Source organism: Pongo pygmaeus, chromosome 1 (assembly GCF_028885625.2).
Source record: "Pongo pygmaeus isolate AG05252 chromosome 1, NHGRI_mPonPyg2-v2.0_pri, whole genome shotgun sequence".
Taxonomy (NCBI): domain Eukaryota; kingdom Metazoa; phylum Chordata; class Mammalia; order Primates; family Hominidae; genus Pongo; species Pongo pygmaeus.
The window spans coordinates 113308941-113327134 of NC_072373.2; the positions used below are offsets into that span (position 1 = coordinate 113308941).

General features: G+C 43.5%; 1 protein-coding gene across 1 annotated transcript in view; it reads right to left on the bottom strand.

Annotated features, from left to right (window-relative positions):
- Positions 1 to 671: 671 nt before the first annotated feature.
- ATP1A1 (ATPase Na+/K+ transporting subunit alpha 1) overlaps positions 672 to 18194 on the bottom strand; it is a 31553-nt gene continuing 14030 nt past the window's right edge. Inside the window, exons 4-23 of the mRNA XM_054458153.2 lie at positions 17946 to 18149; positions 17216 to 17329; positions 16682 to 16816; positions 16435 to 16552; positions 15745 to 16013; positions 15041 to 15239; positions 14570 to 14679; positions 12467 to 12601; positions 11733 to 11925; positions 10173 to 10348; positions 8727 to 8863; positions 7414 to 7564; positions 6674 to 6842; positions 6379 to 6533; positions 5920 to 6043; positions 4461 to 4606; positions 4207 to 4337; positions 3812 to 3913; positions 1475 to 1566; positions 672 to 1030 (exon numbers count right to left, since the gene is read on the bottom strand). Coding sequence (XP_054314128.1) covers positions 1002 to 1030; positions 1475 to 1566; positions 3812 to 3913; positions 4207 to 4337; positions 4461 to 4606; positions 5920 to 6043; positions 6379 to 6533; positions 6674 to 6842; positions 7414 to 7564; positions 8727 to 8863; positions 10173 to 10348; positions 11733 to 11925; positions 12467 to 12601; positions 14570 to 14679; positions 15041 to 15239; positions 15745 to 16013; positions 16435 to 16552; positions 16682 to 16816; positions 17216 to 17329; positions 17946 to 18149 — 2889 coding nt within the window. The 3' untranslated portion in view covers positions 672 to 1001. The remainder of the gene's footprint in view (positions 1031 to 1474; positions 1567 to 3811; positions 3914 to 4206; positions 4338 to 4460; positions 4607 to 5919; positions 6044 to 6378; positions 6534 to 6673; positions 6843 to 7413; positions 7565 to 8726; positions 8864 to 10172; positions 10349 to 11732; positions 11926 to 12466; positions 12602 to 14569; positions 14680 to 15040; positions 15240 to 15744; positions 16014 to 16434; positions 16553 to 16681; positions 16817 to 17215; positions 17330 to 17945; positions 18150 to 18194) is intronic.

An 18194-nucleotide genomic window follows, 5' to 3' on the forward strand; every position in this document is an offset into this window, starting at 1 on the left:
GAAGTAAACACATCTCTTGCACCTTTTTTCTTAAGTGCTTGCTGGCACATAACCACTTGCTGAAATTGTGTCATTGATGCTAAATTAGGAACACATTATATGGAAGGAAGGGAACCACTTCTCAGCACACATGCCCAGGCAGACTGTGTGGGATAGATTTCTGCTTCTCAGATAAGCCCTGGGCTAGAGACACTCGAGATGTGGTGGTGATCTCTGGAGGGAAAGCAGGAAGGCTTCAGGTCTCTTTTAGACTGGAAGAGAAGGGCCTCATCTGCAGTTTATTATACTCTGAGGGTCTGGAAATCCTTTAGGTGAGGTGCTTTTCCATCAAAAAGCCAGATGCTAAGGCAGCAGGTGGAGTTACAGCCCTATCACCCCAGGCAGCAGCCAGAAAAAATGGGTCAGGTAAACTTACCTACTCCAAATAAAAGAGCACGGGCAGAATGCTTCCTCTTAGCCAGTGGTTTCCAAACTTGAATGTAAATCAAAATCACCTGAGGGCTTATTAAGCCACATTGCTGATGCATTTCTGACTCAGTGGGTCTGGGCCCACCTTCCTAGCAAGCCACCAGGTGATGCTGATAAACTGCTGGTCAGGGACTCATGTTGAAAACCACAGCTCCAGATCACATAGACATCTGTACCAAAGAAGCGACGAGGGCACAGACAAATTCCATTATAATAGCCATCTTTATTTGTAAAAATCCAGATATAAAATGTATTCTTTCAGTCTTTCCGGGTGTTCCTTTTTTACAAAAACAAAAAGGCACATAAAAACCTTCCCCGATGTCATTTCCACAGATGGATGGTTTTCAGGCAGCCCTCCCCCCTCCCCCCATAGAGCTACATGCTTCATTCCAGGACGTCTCGCTTCCCCACATGCTGCGGTGCTTTCCTACCAGGGTAGAGTTCCAAACTCCAAGACTGAAGTACACAAAGAGGGGGTGGGTGACGGATGCAGAGTGTGTGGCCTGATGCTCCACGGCGTGCAGGACGGGGGGCTAGTAGTAGGTTTCCTTCTCCACCCAGCCTGTGGGTGGCAAAGAGACAGACAAGACACACTACAGTGACTCTTCCTCGCTCCAGCATTACAGAGGGAAACAGGGATGAAAACCAACCGGAGGATGATGGGGGTCGGGTGTATTAAAATCCAAACATGGGACCTCAACTGTACTTATTTAAATGTTTTTAGGAATACCAAGTTACCTGGAAAGATGGTTTAGATTTCTGACAAGTTTTCACTAAATCATACTTGGTTTGTATTTTAAAGTCTAAAACATGACAACCAGTCCTCAAACTGTAACTGAGATCTACATTCTGAAGATGTGACTATGGTCAGTTTGCTGGTCCAATCACCTTAGCTAATCAGACTGACCACTGAGGGAGCCCAGACACCTTGAGGGAAACAAAAAACCAATAGAACTATAGCCCCTCCCGCTCCTCCTCCAACCAAAGTCAGAATGCCCATAATTACCGCCAGGGCGTCGCCTGATGATGAGTTTTCTGACTTCGTCATATACGAAGATGAGAAGAGAGTAGGGGAAGGCACAGAACCACCAGGTAGGTCTGGAAATAGAATAAGGTACCAATTCATATGCACATGAACACAGTTCAAATAAAGAAAGAGAAATTGCACGTCACCAGTGACAACGAAATAATCAGCCTGAAAGGAGAAGCCAAGTACAGTCACAGTTAACTACTGAGTCATTAACGGAACAAATAAAAATGTCTTAAAACAGATTGCTGCTCCATGTGCCCAGGGCCTAGAGACGCAGAGGAAATCAGTCTGCAGACTTTGTAATGGAATCCCTACTCATCTTCAGTTTGGATTTCATAAGACTTGGTTCATAGGATGAGCAGAGTACATTTTCTGTTAACCATCCCAGAGCAACTGAACATTTTCTTTCTTTCATTTCTAAAGTGTTTAAGAAGCTTTTAAGACCATCTGCCTAATATCCCAGCATTTGAAGATAAAGACCTGCCAGTGTGGGTCAAAACCAGTTTATGCATTCCCCAAATTTGATCTCTGACAACAGCATTTGGGATATGCAGCTCTGCGTTCTGAGTCCTGGTCCTGGGGACTGAAAAAAGCTGAGCCCAAAGACTTCCAAGGGGCCTGGAGGATGAGCCACACAGTCTCTAGCCTGCTGACAGGCTCCAGGCAGCCTCTGTGATCACCAGCTCCCTGCTATGGTGTGAGAAAGGCTGTCCCTGGGCAGGACTCCAGTGGTCTCCTCTTCTTCCTGTGTGTCTGACAAGGCAGCTAAGAGAGATGATCTCATCTGACTCAGTCACCTAATAACTGAACCACCTTCCAAAATTGGGCAGAACCTGTCAAAACAATCTCTTTGGTGGTGGCAGAAAAACCATGGAAGGACCCAGAAGATGGAAATGCCCCCTTTTCAGTGTAATTTTCCATCAGCCTTTTTTGGAAAGCTCTGTGACCTCTCCCCCAGCCCCATCTTGATACATAATGGCCCAAGCTGACAGAATTCAATTTGGAGACGGCTGGCCCCTGCTGTACACCAGCTTTGTGTAGGGAGCTGGGGATGCACAGAGAAGAAAGACACTGTGGCCCATGCCTTCTAGATTAAAACCTAGCAGGGAGGTGAAATGACAAGCAACAAGTAATGCCAGAGAAGAGGTGCAAGTGCACAGGCCCTGGAGGGACCAGCTCCAAGGAAACCGGCCCTGAAGGGACTATCAGGATTGGCAGGGTAAGAGGGAACAGAAGGAGGGATGTGGGGAGGAAGGATCTCACCAAACACAAAGGCAGAGGAAGAAAGCCAAATTCACCTAATATGAGATTGGACGGCTAAGGGGTACAAGATAAAGCTATAAAGACAGGTTGGGACAATGAGACTGACTGGATGCCAGTCTCATCTTGCACCACAGATGATGTCTGCACATACCCCACAGGAAGTGAATGAGGCTGATGGGTTTTGGTTACTTTAGGGATAAGATGAGCTGAAGGAAGTGCTGGCAACAGGGGATTGAGAGATGGTCCAGACGGGTCTGAGGAAGGATGAGGACAGCAGGAACTCAAAGGAGACTAATGCTTTAAATCAAAAGCTTCGAAGGAACTTGTAAATGGGTCCCACAATCCGTGGCTTTGCACGTTTTAATCAAGTTGCAGTTGCTTAACCTCAACCAGGTATCAGTTACCAGGTATCACCAAACATACTCAATGTTGCAAAAAGCTAATGGAGTTTGTGATAAACCCTCTATCTGAAAATTCAAGTTTATCTGAAATGCAGAGTCATTCACTGTGTTTAAGGCCAAAGACTGGCAGTATGCTTCCTTTGATCAACTCTACCCATGACTGATTATAAGGTAAAAGGGACCTCAGATGTGTTCCTCCAACTTTCTTTCTTTGAGAACAGAGGATTCAGAGTCCCAGAAAGGTGGATGACTTGTAATGGGACAGTGACTAAGCAAGCAAATCAATATTTGAGCCCTGGGCACCTAAGCTCCAGCATACCCCCAGTTGGCCTCTAAAGACAACTGGACTACAGCTGTGGCAGACCTGAGTGCTCAATGCAGTTCGCTGTCGAGCAATTCCATGGAGCTAGAGCCTGTGTGGCTTTATCTTATCTTGGGCCAAATCCTAAGCACTAGCTGCTATCATGGAAGCCTCAGGATTTGTTAGTCTGATTTACTGACATGTCAAGCTTTCCCAGTTTTCCGACCCATAGGAATTTTTGTACATACCACTCAAAATTCTGAAAATAACAGCTATTACCACAAGTAATGGGGGAAAAGCCACACATACTATTTCATACTTTTTGGAGCTACAAGAGGATCAACTTACTTGAGGGGATACATCCTAAGAGCAACACCCATTCCAGGGCAGTAGGAAAGGAAAGCAGCCAGGGCCGTCTCTTCAAAGAGGCCAAATATCAAGATCTTGTTCCTAAAATCAAAGTGGGGGAGAAAAAGCTTAAAAGATGCAAATAAAGGTTTATCTTCTAATGCTATGCATTAAAATGGCAGATCAACATCTTTATGTATTAGCTGTACTCGAAAACTTGAAGGTCAGATGAAAAAACTAGAAAATTACATTTCTTGCTTCCTAAATTTGCTCTATAAACTAGAGATTCCAGAAACCTGGCTATATGTGTCACATGTTTAGTTTTTGGCAAAGGGTTTACAAATCACCAGTCCCCTTCTTTGAGCCAAGGCCTTGACATGTCCTTCATTACTTACTTCATTCCCTGCTGGAAGACCGAATTCCTCCTGGTCTTACAGATGACCAAGTCGGCCCACTGCACCACCACAATACTGACGAAGAAGGCTGTGTGGCAGGTGAACTCCACGATTTTCCTCTGCTCATAGGTCTGAAATGCAGAAGACAGAAGATGAGCTCTGGCTCTTCACCTGCATGGCTGGTGGCAGTGTGGCCTCAGTCTTCTGGGGCTTGAGGAGCTCTGACACTGGTCAGGTCAGAGGCACCCACTCACCCACTGCTGCCCATAGCTGTCTTCCACATCGTTGATCCAGCGGTCATCCCAGTCCACTCGGAGGCCCAACAGGTGAAGTGGGAGGAAGCCGTTCTCAGCCAGAATCACAAAGTAAGTAAAGAAGCCGCCCAGGGCCTGGATCATACCTAAGTTGGAAAAACAACCCCATTACTAGAATGTCACACACAAGGATACCTGTATAGCCTTCAGCTGATTACTGCAGCAGGCCTGGGAGAGCACATATGGAGGAGTGTTTCCCCCTGGTTGATAAAAGCACAGGAAAGAATTGCCTGGTCACTCACAGGCTATGAGGGATGGGATGGAGGACCCCAGGCATACACTTCAATCTCAGGGCCCTCTGCTTTTTGAGTCACTTTTTGGAGCCTACACAAAGACACAAGTGCCTTGCTCTCAAAATACCCACCTGTTACTTGACCAGCTGCTTCTAAGGGCATGACCTTTAGGGGAAATCCACTTCCCTACTTTTTAATCTCTGACAAATGATAACTTCTTTTCCATCTTTCAAAATTCCTACATGCTGCCATTTTTCTAGCCACTGTGGCACTTTCTGATTCTCCTCCACACCTTCAGGACCCTCCTCCCCTGGCATCCAATTTAACCACGCTGCTCCAAGTTCCTCAGGGCAGGGTTTCATCCTAAACCACCAGAGACCTTGTCTTCGTTCCTCTCAAAAGTAGGCCTCCTTGGAGAACGTCAGGATGGGCCACCAGCCAATTACTTTGTTGCCAACAACTGTCTAATGAATCTTTGCCATAATTTCCACAATGTTCTAATCTGTTCTGCTTTATCCAAGTGTTCACAGTTATGTGACCCATTAATCCAGGAGAACAAGACATCCATGGCGGCCTCGCCAGGTTCTCTTGAAGGAAGCCTAGGCAGAGGATTTAAAAACAAATGGCATGCTGATTGCCCACCACCTAGACCACCTGTTAGCTAGTCATGCTGCACTGCGGGGGCAGAAGTCCAGTGTGAGGTGGATGGAGGATCAACCTTTGGTGGTGACCTACCAGCCAAACTCTCAAACACATATACTTTCTCCAATGCCTAACTCCATCCAAGTGAGTGACAGATAAGTGTGTATCTCCAGGGAAAGCAGCCTGTGCATAAGTACACACAATTCCTCAGAACCATGCCTCGTGTTCTGCAAGGCTCAGTGAGGAAGGACATCCTCATTTCTCAGGCAGAGTTGAGCCCAGTTCCAAGGTGCTCAGTATAGAAAACCAGTTTCCACAAAAGGTAACTGGGCAAACAGCAACAGACATATTCTCACATGGAAGAGAGTTCAGAGAAACTCCACAGGCTCACCCTGTTAGGGCTCATCCTAGACCTGAAAGTCGCCCTGGATTTGCAGTCTCTGAAATCAACCTCAACCTGAGGTGGACACCATCACCTCAGATGCCTTAGATGTGCCAGCTTCCCACTCCAGGCTGCAGCTTACCAATCTGCCCATAGGCCATGCTGATCAGCCGCTCATTCACAAGTTTGTCTGTTTTGGGATTTCTGGGCTGTCTCTTCATGATGTCACTCTCAGCCTGCTCATAAGCCAGGGAGATGGCAGGAACCTGGGAAGGGGTGGGGAGAAGGAATTTAGTTACTGAAAATAAGGAAGCTAATATTGTGAACCTTTTGCTATAAAATTCTTGCCCTCCCATTTAAAAATCTTTTAGGTGAAGTATACAAAAATAAAGATTCCCATCTGATAAACAAATGTTAACTGCTGCCTTGAAGAATGGTAATACTGATTCTGTGATGCTGGGATTGGGACACACACTGGATATTGGTCCTGAGAATTTGTTTTCCCAACGCCAGCCTCATGGATTTCGGGAGCACAGTGCCAGTGAATGAAGACACAGCTCACATCTCACTACTGTCGATCTGTGGCGGTTGTGACACTCACCATGTCAGTGCCCAAGTCAATGCAGAGGATGGTGACAGTCCCCAGTGGTAGTGGAATGTTTGCAATAATAAATATCAGGAACGGGGTGATCTCGGGAATGTTACTGGTTAAGGTATAAGCAATGGATTTCTTCAAGTTATCAAAGATTAGACGACCTATGAAAAGCAAGATTTTTTACTGTTAGCTTATGAGACAAGCACACTGGAAACTGAAAATATCCAAGAAGTATACAGAAATAGATGCTAATGGGCAGTATCTGAATAAGATCTTGGTGTACACCTTAAGTCGCTCTCACCTTCCTCTACTCCAGTCACAATTGAGGCAAAGTTGTCATCCAAAAGAATCATGTCAGCAGCTTGCTTGGACACATCTGAGCCAGCAATCCCCATAGCAACCCCAATGTCTGCTTTCTTCAAAGCTGGAGAGTCATTCACACCGTCACCAGTCACAGCCACGATAGCACCCTACCCCAGAAAAGAGAAAATGGGTTAATACCAATCACTTTTTCTAGCGATGGAAATAGTGCGATGCATGCCCCCACTGAGCACTCATTACAGACACTGCTCCTTTCCTATTGAGACTATTTATGAAGCCTGAGAACCGTCACAGGGAATTGACAGGCCCTACACCAAATAACAGAACTGAGAAGTGACAACAAACAGCCCCCAGCATTAACAAGAGCTACTCAAAGTAATGACTCTGGTGGGTGGCACTCCAGAAAATCCCACTCCTGTATGCACGCCCTGTAGTCTGACCACTCACATCTCTATTGCAAATATTAGGACCCTGTATCAGATGACTCCACGGAGGGGTCAGGCTCTGGGACACAGTGGACACCTGGACTTTAAAGTGCTTCTGTCACTGCTAAACCATTAACAAGTCACCCTCTCTATGCCTAGGAGCTTCCTACTGGCCTATTTATACTGAGTCTAATACAGCGAGGTATGCATCCATCACCGTTGCTCTGTTTCCACTGGAACTCCAATCCCTAAAGCCAACAGTGCCCAAAGCAGCCTGATCTTTGTGCTGGCTGACCTGTCTCTGGCAGCCTTCCACAATGATGAGCTTCTGCTGAGGGGAAGTCCTGGCAAACACTATCTCAGTGTGGTACTTCAAAATGTCATCCAGCTGCTCAGAGGTCATGTCCTTTAGATCACTGCCATGTACTACGCAGGCCTTGGCATCCCTAGAATTAGGACAAAAAAAAAAAAAAAAAAAAAAAAGTCATGCATCACATCACCAGCACGTGTCCATCACCTCAAGAGGGGATATTCTTATGCAGATCACTTTGTAAACAAAACAAAGAAGGAATTTTCCCCAGCACGTAAAAGCTATTAAGTGTTCAGTACTTTACAGGTTACAGAGCATTTTCATATATTTTATCTCATTTGAGGCTCATGATGATCTCTAAGGCAGGCCTGTCTGTATTCTTCCTTTCCCTATCTTTATAAGACATGCTGAAATATAACCAAGTTTTAGCTGGGTGTGTGGCTCATGCCTGTAATCCCAGAACTTTGGGAGGCTGAGGTGAGCCGATCACTTGAGGTCAGGAGTTCGAGACCAGCTTGCCAAAATGGTGGTCTAAAAATTCAAAAATTAGCCGGGCGTGGTGGTGGGGGCCTGTAATCCCAGCTACTTGGGAGGCTGAGGCAGGAGAATCACTTGAACTCAGGAGGTAGAGGTTGCAGTGAGCCAAGATCATGACACTGCACTCCAACTGGGGTGACAGAGCGAGACTCCATCAAAGAAAAAAAGAAATATAACCAAGTCTTAGAAAGTGGCAGAACTGATACAAGACCAAACCCTCCTCTAACCCTAACATAGGGTGAAAGGGCCCTAAACCTTAAAACAAAACCAATTTGCTATTATCTATTTTACTTCATTGTCAAATGTTTCCTGTGTTTGCCTGAATGGCCTAAGTAATTGTCCCTTCCTTATTTTATTTTGTTAGTGTGAACGTGGAAAGTGTCAAGATGCTAGGTGCTAGGCAGTAGAGCTCAGTGGTTAACAGCATGAAATCAGAAGCTAGACTACTGAATTTACTGCATGACTTCACCAGTTCTGAGGTACTTCAAAAGCCTCTTGAATCCTTACCTTCCCTGCTCTGCAAATAATAGGTCACCATATCAAGCTCTTAGAACAGTAAATACCATCTAAGTGCTAATTATTATGACTTGCTCTTACTTAAAACCCTCCTTAGGAATGACAAGGTTGCTTTCTGGCAGTGCAGGTACATTTCCTACTCAGAGCAAGCCTAGATGCAAACCATTATAGAACCACGCTGAAGATTTTAAACCATCACTATTTGCTCGTTCACAGCAGACTGTGGTTTGAGCTTCCTGCCTTACCTGGGGTTCACCTGGCTGACTGGGATGTTGAGGCGGGCAGCAATGTCTTCTACGGTCTCATTGCCCTCTGAGATGATGCCCACACCTTTGGCAATAGCTTTAGCTGTGATTGGATGGTCTCCTGTGACCATGATGACCTGTAGTAAACAAGACAATGTGCTGAATGCGACTGCCAAGTAAATGACCTTAAAGTCTTACAGCCAGTAGGCAAGAGTAAATCCTAAGGATGATTCGGCTTAGACTATCAAAAGGAAAGGAATGCAAATATAAAACTAATAAACATTGATTAGCCAAAAATATAAACATATATATCCACAGAAAGGAAACACAAAGGCAATACTCAGGTTTTTTATCTTGGTGCACAATCAGTAGCATACACAATGTCTATTTTTCCTTCTACACAGTTACATAAAAATACTTGAAAATTACTAAAACCAGCAAAAAAAAAGGATAAAAATCTGATGCTGGTGGGACTGTGAAGACACCACATGCTACTGGCTAGCATTCTCAAATTGGCACAACTTGGAGGAAAAGCAACATGTGACAAGAATTCAAAATTGTTATTTTTTGATGCAGTGATTATACTTAGAATATACTTTAAAAAGAAGCAGTCAGAATGGTGAGGAAGTAACTTCTACAAAGCTTTTCAGGGCAGGCAGTATTAATCCTGAGAGTAGGCCGGGTGTGGTGGCTCACGCTTATAACCCCAGCACTTTGGGAAGCTGAGGTGGGCAGATCACCTGAGGTCAGGAGTTTAAGACCAGCCTGGCCAACATGGCAAAACCCTATCTTTACTTAAAAATACAAAAATTAGCCGGGCGTGGTGGCGGGTGCCTGTAATCCCAGCTACCTGGGAGGCTGAGGCAGGAGAATTGCTTGACCTGGGAGGTGGAGGTTGCAGTGAGCTGAGATCGCGCTATGACACTCCAGCCTGGGCAATAGAGCAAGACTCTGTCTCAAAAAATAAATAAAATAAAATCCTGAGAGTAAAAAACAGAAACAAATCAAATACCCAGCAACAGGATATTAGTGCACTTGAGTAATATTCAGCTACTTAAAAAAAGACAGATACACAGAGGACACCAAATACTCATTAACAAACAGTTAACTGAAAACACAGAAGATATGCCATTCATTGCATAAGGTACATTAACTTAGAATAATGCAAGTATTTTAAAACTTCAAGTCTTTTGCTGTTTTTACTTTGCTTACATTTCTTTTTTAAACAATTGCTTTCCAAAAAATGTTTAATTCCTCGTGAGTTTACACCATCATATTTTAATACTATTTGGTCTTTTCTGGGTGGAAGTAAAGCTTTGGAGATGAGAAATTAATACTCCAGGTGAGATAAAACAGCTGGCCATCTGGACCTCAAAAGGCAACATTCACTGAGTAGGGTGTCCCAAGGCACTAAGAGATGAAGCCAAGGAGGCGCCTGGGCACTACCTTAATTCCAGCACTTCGACATTTGCCCACGGCATCAGGAACGGCCGCCCGTGGAGGGTCAATCATGGAGATGAGCCCAACAAAGCACAGATTATCGATAGGGAAATTCACATCGTCAGTGTCAAACTGGAACCCTTCAGGAAACTGTTCATCTGGCAGAAAGAGGTGGCAGAAACCTGCGAGGAGGACAGGAGCCTTTGAAAATTTCAGTGATGCCGGGCAGTAAGGACAACAGCAGCCTATTCAGCCCGCCTACCTTTCTGTGGAGTGTTTACTTTGGAAAATTTTTAAAGTCTATATTTTTATAACAGAGTGAGGGTTTTGTTTAACATTTATGAACGATAGAGTCACTGAAAGAAAAAAAAGCATTCGAAAGACAGAATCCATCACACCAGGCCTCAAAGGAATTGGAAATTGTTTAATGTGGAGAAGACTGAATTGATAACACTAATTTTGAGCACCAGGATATTAGGGTTCTAGACTTGCCCACTGATGATGACATTAAGTTATTTGGATTTGGCAAATCATGGAATTATCTGCCTCAGCTGCCTTCTCTGGAAACATCAAGGCCATACCTCTGCTCTCTTGTTCATTTAACTGAAACATATTACTGAGCACCAATGTGGGACATCATGCTAGCTACTTTTGAGGATAAGTACAGATCAGATGCATTCTGCCAAGGGGGTTTATCATCTAGTATAGTAAATGCAAGAATCAAGATAATGTAAGACATTCTTTTCAATATTGTATGATGTTACAATAATCTTTAATGTGCCATGTGGACTCAAAGAAGAGAGACTGCTTCCACTTTGGGGTGGTGGAGGTAGGGAAGTGAAAAATACTTAAGAGAAGATAGCAATCCTTCGGTTGGATAGACACATAAGAAAGATACCATGAGTTAGATTTACCCAAGTTAAGAAGAATAGGAAGCATTATATAAATAATGAATGTAGTATCTGTCAACCTACAAAGTATTATAAATGCCACTTTCCCAAATACATTAGACGATGGGTAAAGTGAACTTCTCAGCCTCAGTAGCTGTCAGGGTAGAAAAAAATAGGTAGCATCTTAGACTAAAAGTTTACTGTTAGTCTAGTTTCTGAGCTGAGCACATAAGTGCTCATGTAAATTCACACCCATTCCAAGGCAGTCAGGAAATAGTATGTCTAACTTAGACACGCTAAGAGTTAATTAACTTTAATTTAATTAGGCTTATTAGTCATGTCCATAGCAACAAAGGTTAGAGAAGAAAGATCTTCTTCCACCATTTTTTTTTTTAAAACAAACAGGACTAGCATGAGACCAAAGGTCTAAGTACAAGTCAGAAGCAAACCATCAGGACGTTGTTTCTCACAGCCCAATACGCTGAACATTTCTCCAGCACTTATTGTTTTCAAAATAATAGGGGGCAAAAAAACCAATAGGAGGATTGCCCCTAAAAGATGCAGAGGAAGGTCAACAAGACGTAGAGGTTCATAGGATCACTTGTTAACTGTCTACCAGACTAGGTTACTGGATAGAAATGTGCCCAGGCACTCTGTTACCAGGTTATCTGCATACCTAGGACTCGTTCTCCGAGGCCCCCCAGCTCCAAATAGGCGTTCTGAAAGGCGTCTTTCAGCTCCTCATCCAGGGGCTGCTCCTTGCCGTGGAGGAGGATAGAGCTGCAACGGTCTAGGATCCTTTCTGGGGCGCCCTTCATCACCAACAGGTGTCGGGGCTCCGACGTGTTGGGGTTCTTATGAATGGACAACTGTGAAGGATTGTTGAGATATAAACATTGGATGGTTGGATGTGTGGCAGTCCATGGTGGAAAACAAAGCTTCACTTACTATTTAGTATTTGCTATAAAAGACCCAAGATCCCCTCTTTCTGAACTCTGAAGTATGTTATACCTGTAACATACTTTGAATGCTACAGGAAAAAAAAAATGAGCACTATGATGTATTCATAAATTCCTGACACTCGTTCACATTAAAAAAGAACATACAAAATTTCAGAACACAGGGACTGGGGAACACTTGTGCACACACACCTCCAGCCCCCTCCCCACATGCCCACACCCACCCCAAACCACAAGTATTCAAAAGGGCTCAACAGTGTTTTGCAAGAGGCTTCATTTATCCTGATGATATTCAACTAAATTATGACATTCTACAGTAATCAAGGGCAAAATTTAAAGCTAAAGCTTATAAAACTCCAAAGGGAGAATATTTCCTCAACTTGCTCATGTACCTCCCCCTCTTTGTCCCCCAGCTTGCCCTCGCCCTCCGTGTACCCATCGATCTTCAGACCTGGTACTTGTTGGTGGAGTTGAAGGGTATCTCGACGATTTTGGCGTATCTTTCTCTCATCTCCTTCACGGAACCACAGCACAGCTCTATGCACTTTAAGAGTGCTGACTCAGAGGCATCTCCTGCAACTGCCCGCTGTGAACAGAGACATCATCTGTAAATTATCTCCAAAAAATTTCACTGAGGCATCACTAAAAAACAGGAAAAATAACAAGACACATTCCAATCTTGTCAGAGGTAGCAGAGGACGGGCAAGAAGGAAGCAGTGGTGTTAAGTGGGACAGGCGTCCCTCTAGCCCAGACCACTGCTGTTCACAGTGCTTCAGACTCAAACCCCAACGTCCTTCCCCGCCCCACAGCAGCTTCTAGTGAAAGAAGGGTGTGGGAAGGTGTCACCTTCCCTAGAAGAGGTATAACACACCCTTCCAACCTACTGCAGTCTATTTCTATCTTCCCCTGGCCTACTGAAAAGTCTCAAAGCCAATGCTATTCCCAACTACCTATTTCTGGTGACTTATCTGAAAATACCAAGTGAGAAACTAAACATTTATAGCACCTTTCATTACTGTAGAATTCATACGAAAATGCTTAAGGTCTCAGGACTGGGGACAAACTGCCTGTGTCAAGGGCAAAGTAGAAGATTGTACATTATAATCATAACTGCGCAAAATTAACTGGGCCTGAAGGATGTGAACTGAAAGCTATTACCAACTCCAACAGTAATAAAATCGAACCACGTAACATTTTAGTTAAAGCCCACGCTTCAGTGACACACATATTTTCTGTGATACATGATGACACACTTATATTTTGACATACTGAAAGCATTTTCAGTTGTAAACAACTTTTATATAGGTAAACCTTTTAGAACTTTAACATGTAAGGCTGCATATGCAGATGAACAGATCAATGCTCAGAAGTATAGCAGCTCCACAGAGCAAGAAAGTTGGCTGGGTTTGGAAAGAAACACAAAATAAGTGGGGGACATTTTAAATAAAAGCCAGTTATTTTAATAAAAGCCATTTTTAATAAAAGCAGAATAGGGCTGCTTCCCCCTCCCTGCTTTTTAGTAATAATGCCATCAACATGGCCCAACTCCAGAAATACTTGGAATACAGCTTCTGCTACCTTTCTGGGGTTTTTTAATCAGGAAAGATTTGATACTTGTGGGACCTGATGCTCAGAGCCTAGAACATTTCCACATTGAGGTAAAGAAAAACATGAAACATTTATCTCAAGTTTTATCCCCAAGATAAACAACATTATCCTCAAATCAACATCAATTCAATGCCAAGAAAATCTCCTTTGCAGAATAAATGAACCCTATCCTCACCACAGAAGCCATCTGAGTTACATCCAAGCCATATTCCCTTTGGCAACTTAGTTTATACCCACAACTACTACAGGCAGCTTCACAGAGAATGTGGGACCCAGAGAGCCTCACATAGCTTTCTTCTCCTACAGGACTTTGTACAATTCACGATCTCTGAGACTGCATCTTCACTTGGGCAGCATAGTAAAATCTCAATCATTTCAAACTGCATCAGAATTCCACAGGCTAAGGCTGGGCTTATTTTGGCCGGGAGCTTATTTTTACATCATTAGTAAACAAGCTAAGAACCAATAAGATAAGATAAGCTGAGCTATTTCAGGAAAATAAATGGCTTAAAGGATTTACTGGAATCTGCTGTATCCTAATATGCAAATACGATTATGGAGTCACTACAGCCCTCAGCTCTCACCATCCACTAGGTTAGGTGATAACATATAAACTCAGAGTAGTAAAAGCAGATGAATTAGGTTTTTCACTAATAAAGACTGTCTTCCATTTCCTCCCATCCCACTTTGGTCAGGTTTTTACTGCATCTTCCCTTTTTAATCAACCTATATGGAGCAGGGGGTCCTATAATACATCAGGATCTACAGGCAACACAATGTAAGTTACACACAGCAAAGTACTGCACAGACCACTCCAGGTGTTCTACAGTGAACAGTCACACAGACCACAAAGGTAATTTGCTACTTTTAACACTCAAATGGCAGTTCTCATGTGCTGTCTACATCCCTCCAAAAGGCAACCCATTAATTAACTCTTGAGCATACCTTAAGAATAGGTAGGTTCTCCTGGTTAGCCTGAAACACTGCCCTGTTACAAAGACCTGCAATTCTGGACAGAGCAAGCCAGGTAGCTGAAGTCTTGTCAAAAGAGACACCTGATGGAGGCAAGAAAACACAACAGAACAATAATGCATTAACTTCAAAGGCTATGTTCTCAGTTCTCCTATTAAAGTCCCACAGAAATCTGCAGTGATACATCTCATTTCCCAATTAATGAAACCAATCACATTTTAGGCATTCTTCAATCACGTTTGTAGGGCAATTTAAAGTTTCTACTGACATGCAAAAAATCAATATCCCACACCCTTGACTCTTCACTAAATGAAAGAAAAAAAAAAAAAAAAGCTGCCATGAGCTTAAAAAAAGAAGAAAAAGAAATTTCATGCAATTTCTTAAAAGAAAAAAAACCAAGCGAAGTGAGCAGGTGGCTAAGGTGTGTGGTAACCCTGGCCTTACCACTCTGATTCTCTGTCGTATCAGCTTCATGGATTTGATTGTCAAACCACATGTGGGCCACTGTCATCCGGTTCTGAGTCAGAGTTCCAGTTTTATCCGAGCAGATGGTGGACGTGGACCCCAAGGTCTCCACAGCTTCTAAGTTCTTCACTAAGCAGTTTTTCCTTGCCATGCGTTTGGCAGTAAGTGTCAGACAGACCTAAAAAATATTAGGAAGATTATTACTTCACTCAACCAGGTTGGAATTCTACACAGATTCTTGCTATACCCTAATGTGGAAGAAATTTGTCTAAAATTAAATCTCTCCAACCTTCTTCTGAAGTTTGAAGAAATAATAAAGGGAACCCATACATGAGGCTTCCCCTTCCTTCCAGAAAAGCCATCTATTAAGAAAAACAGTAACAGGATTCTACCATATTCTATCCCCCTACTTGATCCCAAGTTCTTCTCCTTTCTCCACTGCACTGTTCTGGACCACGTGATCATTTAAAAGCCAAATGTATGCTTTGGAGTTATCTTACGTATAAACAAATGCTGAGGTTTTCTCACTGTCAAAACTCACCACGTGATGTGGCTCTCAAGAAAAACTATATCAAACATCCAGAATAAAACATAAATTGGCAATACCTTAGAATAGGATAGCGGAAGAGTGTAACATTCATGCAAGCTGATCTGAGTCAGGGTGACCATCACCTGCCTCTTACCGTGACAGTGGCCAGCAAACCTTCTGGCACATTGGCTACGATGATACCGATGAGGAAGATGACAGCCTCAAGCCAGGTGTACTCAAGGATGAGAGAAAGGATGAAGAAAGACACACCCAGGAACACAGCCACACCCGTGATGATGTGGATAAAATGTTCAATTTCTGCAGCAATGGGGGTCTGGCCTCCTTCGAGCCCAGAAGCAAGTGTGGCAATTCTTCCCATCACAGTGCGATCCCCAGTGTAGACAACAATACCACGTGCGGTGCCTTAAAAAGAAGGGGAGGGAGAACTGTACCTAATTGTATCTAACCTGAAGGAAGCCACAGATTTTACACAATTACATAGGATGACTAAAAAAAGAAAAAGAGTTGATAAAAGCACACTTTTTAAGGGCCAGCTCTTTGGTTGTACATGCTGTTTGGCAAAGGGACTTCTCTCCAGTAGCAGGACAGCAGCTCCAACACCCATGCCGGACTGGTGTTGTTGACAGAAGAGGCAGGGTGGGGGTGGAGGGAAGGGAAACTGCCACAAGGTTTCCTGCCAGCTAGGAAGACACCTCTGCTCTGTGCTTGACACAAGTTGTCAGAAATGGAGCCAATAAAACAAGAGATTGTGCCTATGGTTTTGATTTTGTTAATGCCCAAGAGAAATACCACGCCGTGCTCAAAGTGCCCAAAAATGGCCTACCTTCAACACAATTGGTTGAAAAGAAGGCAATGTTCCTCGTCTCCAGGGGGTTTTCATTTGTGAAATCTGGAGACCTAGTCTGGGGTTCTGATTCACCAGTGAGTGAGGAGTTATCCACCTATATGTGGGGAAAAGAAGAAAAATGTCATGTGAATACACCAGCCTTATCATGGGCTAATGTACCCCTCAAATCAAGCTGCCCGAACAGCAGAGCTAGCTATGAGGTTTGTTAAAATAAAAGATCTACCTTGCAGCCATTCGCAGATATGATTCTGAGGTCAGCAGGAATTCGGTCTCCTCCTTTTACTTCCACCAGATCCCCAACCACAACTTCCTCTGCATTTATGCTCATTTTCTCACCATTTCGAATCACAAGGGCTTGCTTTGGAAAGGAAACCATTTACACCATTAGTATACCAACAAAGAGAAGGTAGTGTCCAAAACAAGAAAATAAAATTAAAAATAGTCATAATCCTAATTACCTGAATACAAAATAAAGATATTATTCACTTTTTTATTTACACAAGTTACAAAAGCTTGCTCGCCAGTTTAAGAGATACTGCTGTTACATGGTGTGCCTGTATTCAGAGTTTATATTCAAAAGAAAGGCTACCACTTTTTGGATAGAAGGAAAATAGGTTGGTTTTGGGTGGGGTAGAAGACATCCATCTTTCTGATGAGTCATGTAATACTTGGAAAACCTTAACTTCACACTAATTCACAGGCTGACATGCTTGGGGCTATCAAGTCATCCACTGGGGAAGGACAAAGCGTCTGGTACCTGAGGGACCATGTTTTTGAAGGATTCCATGATCTTTGAACTTTTAGCTTCTTGATAGTAGGAGAAGCAACCAGTTATGATTACAACGGCTGATAGCACCACACCCAGGTACAGCTGGAAGGGAAAAGACAAGTTAGGGCCCATGGCTCTATACAATAATTAGGGACATTCAATTAATTTTTTGACTGAACAAAAAACAGATTTTTAATAGAGAAACCAAGACTTCAGAAATACAGAGCTCATGTTTTCTTATTTATCCTTCTAAAGACCACACAGGAAGGGTCAGAAATAGAGTCAGTCACACCAACACTTGATCACTAACTGGATGTTTGGAAAGGTTCTAGATGCATCAGTTTCTCCTGCTTTATAAAACAAAGATTGTTTTTCAACCAACTTATGGATTTTGAAGAATGACCACCAAGCATTTCTGGACAGGTGGATGTGCCAACATGAAAAGCTGTGCTCTGCCATCCAGTGGGTGGCGGCTGGGGCCTGAGCAGAGCTGCCTGCTCACAGCAGCACATGCAGGTGGGCATCCCACTTGTAAGAGCATCTACAACGTGGGTGGTAGAGACAGGAAGTGGAAACCAAGAAGAATGGATGAGCCTTGAAGGCAACAGCTGTTCATAACCATTAAGTAATGAGTGGTAATTGAGAATAAGTGGGAGACAAAGACGGAGAAGATATCTGATGTGTACTACAAATCCATATGCTGAATTACAGAACTCACATTATCGTTTTGAGGTTCCTCTTCTGTAGCAGCTTGGATGCTATAAGCCAAGAAACAAAGAATCGCTCCAATCCACAGTAACATTGAGAACCCACCAAAGAGCTGCCGACAAAACTTGATCCATTCAGGAGTAGTGGGAGGGGGAGTGAGGGCGTTGGGACCATCTCGGGCCAGGATCTCAGCTGCACGAGCAGATGTTAATCCCTGAGAAGCAGTGGAATATAAATAAGGCAAACTGTACCAGCACTT